Source organism: Pan paniscus, chromosome 9, assembly GCF_029289425.2.
Source record: "Pan paniscus chromosome 9, NHGRI_mPanPan1-v2.0_pri, whole genome shotgun sequence".
Lineage (NCBI taxonomy): Eukaryota > Metazoa > Chordata > Mammalia > Primates > Hominidae > Pan > Pan paniscus.
The window spans coordinates 59,340,568-59,341,806 of NC_073258.2; the positions used below are offsets into that span (position 1 = coordinate 59,340,568).

At 48.3% G+C, this 1,239-nt stretch overlaps 1 protein-coding gene across 1 annotated transcript; it reads left to right on the forward strand.

Annotated features, from left to right (window-relative positions):
* Positions 1–816, forward strand: LOC100984850 (olfactory receptor 9Q2). The gene has a single exon (XM_063607975.1). It carries the CDS (start codon positions 1–3, stop codon positions 814–816), a length of 816 nt encoding a protein of 271 aa, XP_063464045.1.
* The last annotated feature ends 423 nt before the right edge of the window (positions 817–1,239 follow it).

Genomic DNA, 1,239 nt, shown 5'->3' on the forward strand with positions numbered 1-1,239 from the left:
ATGGCTGAAAGGAATTACACCGTAGTGACGGAGTTCTTCCTTACTGCATTTACTGAACATCTCCAGTGGAGGGTTCCTCTCTTCCTCATATTTTTGAGTTTCTATCTTGCCACTATGTTAGGGAACACAGGCATGATGCTCCTGATCCGTGGCGATCGTCGGCTCCACACCCCGATGTACTTCTTCCTCAGCCACCTTTCCTTGGTGGACGTCTGCTACTCGTCCGCCATCATCCCTCAGATGCTGGCTGTGCTGTGGGAGCACGGCACAACCATCTCCCAGGCTCGCTGTGCAGCTCAGTTCTTCCTCTTCACCTTCTTTGCCTCCATCGACTGCTACCTTCTGGCCATCATGGCCTATGACCGCTACACGGCCGTGTGCCAGCCCCTGCTTTATGTCACCATCATAACCGAGAAGGCCCGCTGGGGCCTAGTCACTGGGGCTTACGTTGCTGGTTTTTTCAGTGCCTTTGTTCGAACGGTCACAGCCTTCACTCTCTCCTTTTGTGGAAACAATGAGATCAACTTCATTTTCTGTGACCTCCCTCCTCTATTAAAACTCTCCTGTGGGGACAGCTACACTCAGGAAGTGGTGATTATTGTGTTTGCTCTTTTCGTCATGCCTGCCTGTGTCTTGGTGATCTTGGTATCCTACCTGTTTATCATTGTGGCCATCCTGCAGATCCACTCTGCTGGAGGCCGGGCCAAGACCTTCTCCACCTGCGCCTCCCACCTCACTGCCGTCACTCTTTTCTTTGGCACCCTCATCTTCATGTACCTGAGAGACAACACAGGCCAGTCCTCCGAGGGAGACTGAGTGGTGTCTGTGCTCTACACGGTGGTGACCCCAATGCTGAATCCCCTTATCTATAGCCTGAGAAACAAGGAGGTAAAAGAGGCCACTAGGAAAGCCCTGAGCAAATCAAAGCCTGCTGGAAGACCCTAAATGGACCCTTGTGAAATATATCATTCCTTAGTTTCCCCATCTTTTCTGTCTTTTCTCAATAGCACCTTCTGGAGAGACTTTCCTAAATAACCCTATGCAAAATCGCACCTGAACTTCCCACCTCCACTTTCTGATTTATTATTCCATGTAATACTTATCATCATCTGACATATTAGATGTTTTATGTGTTTGACATTTTCTAATGCTCACAACTAGAAAGTAAGCAACATGAGAGCAAATACTTTTTTATCTGAGCTTCATTTCTATATGTCCAGTTCCTAGCAAAGCACCTAG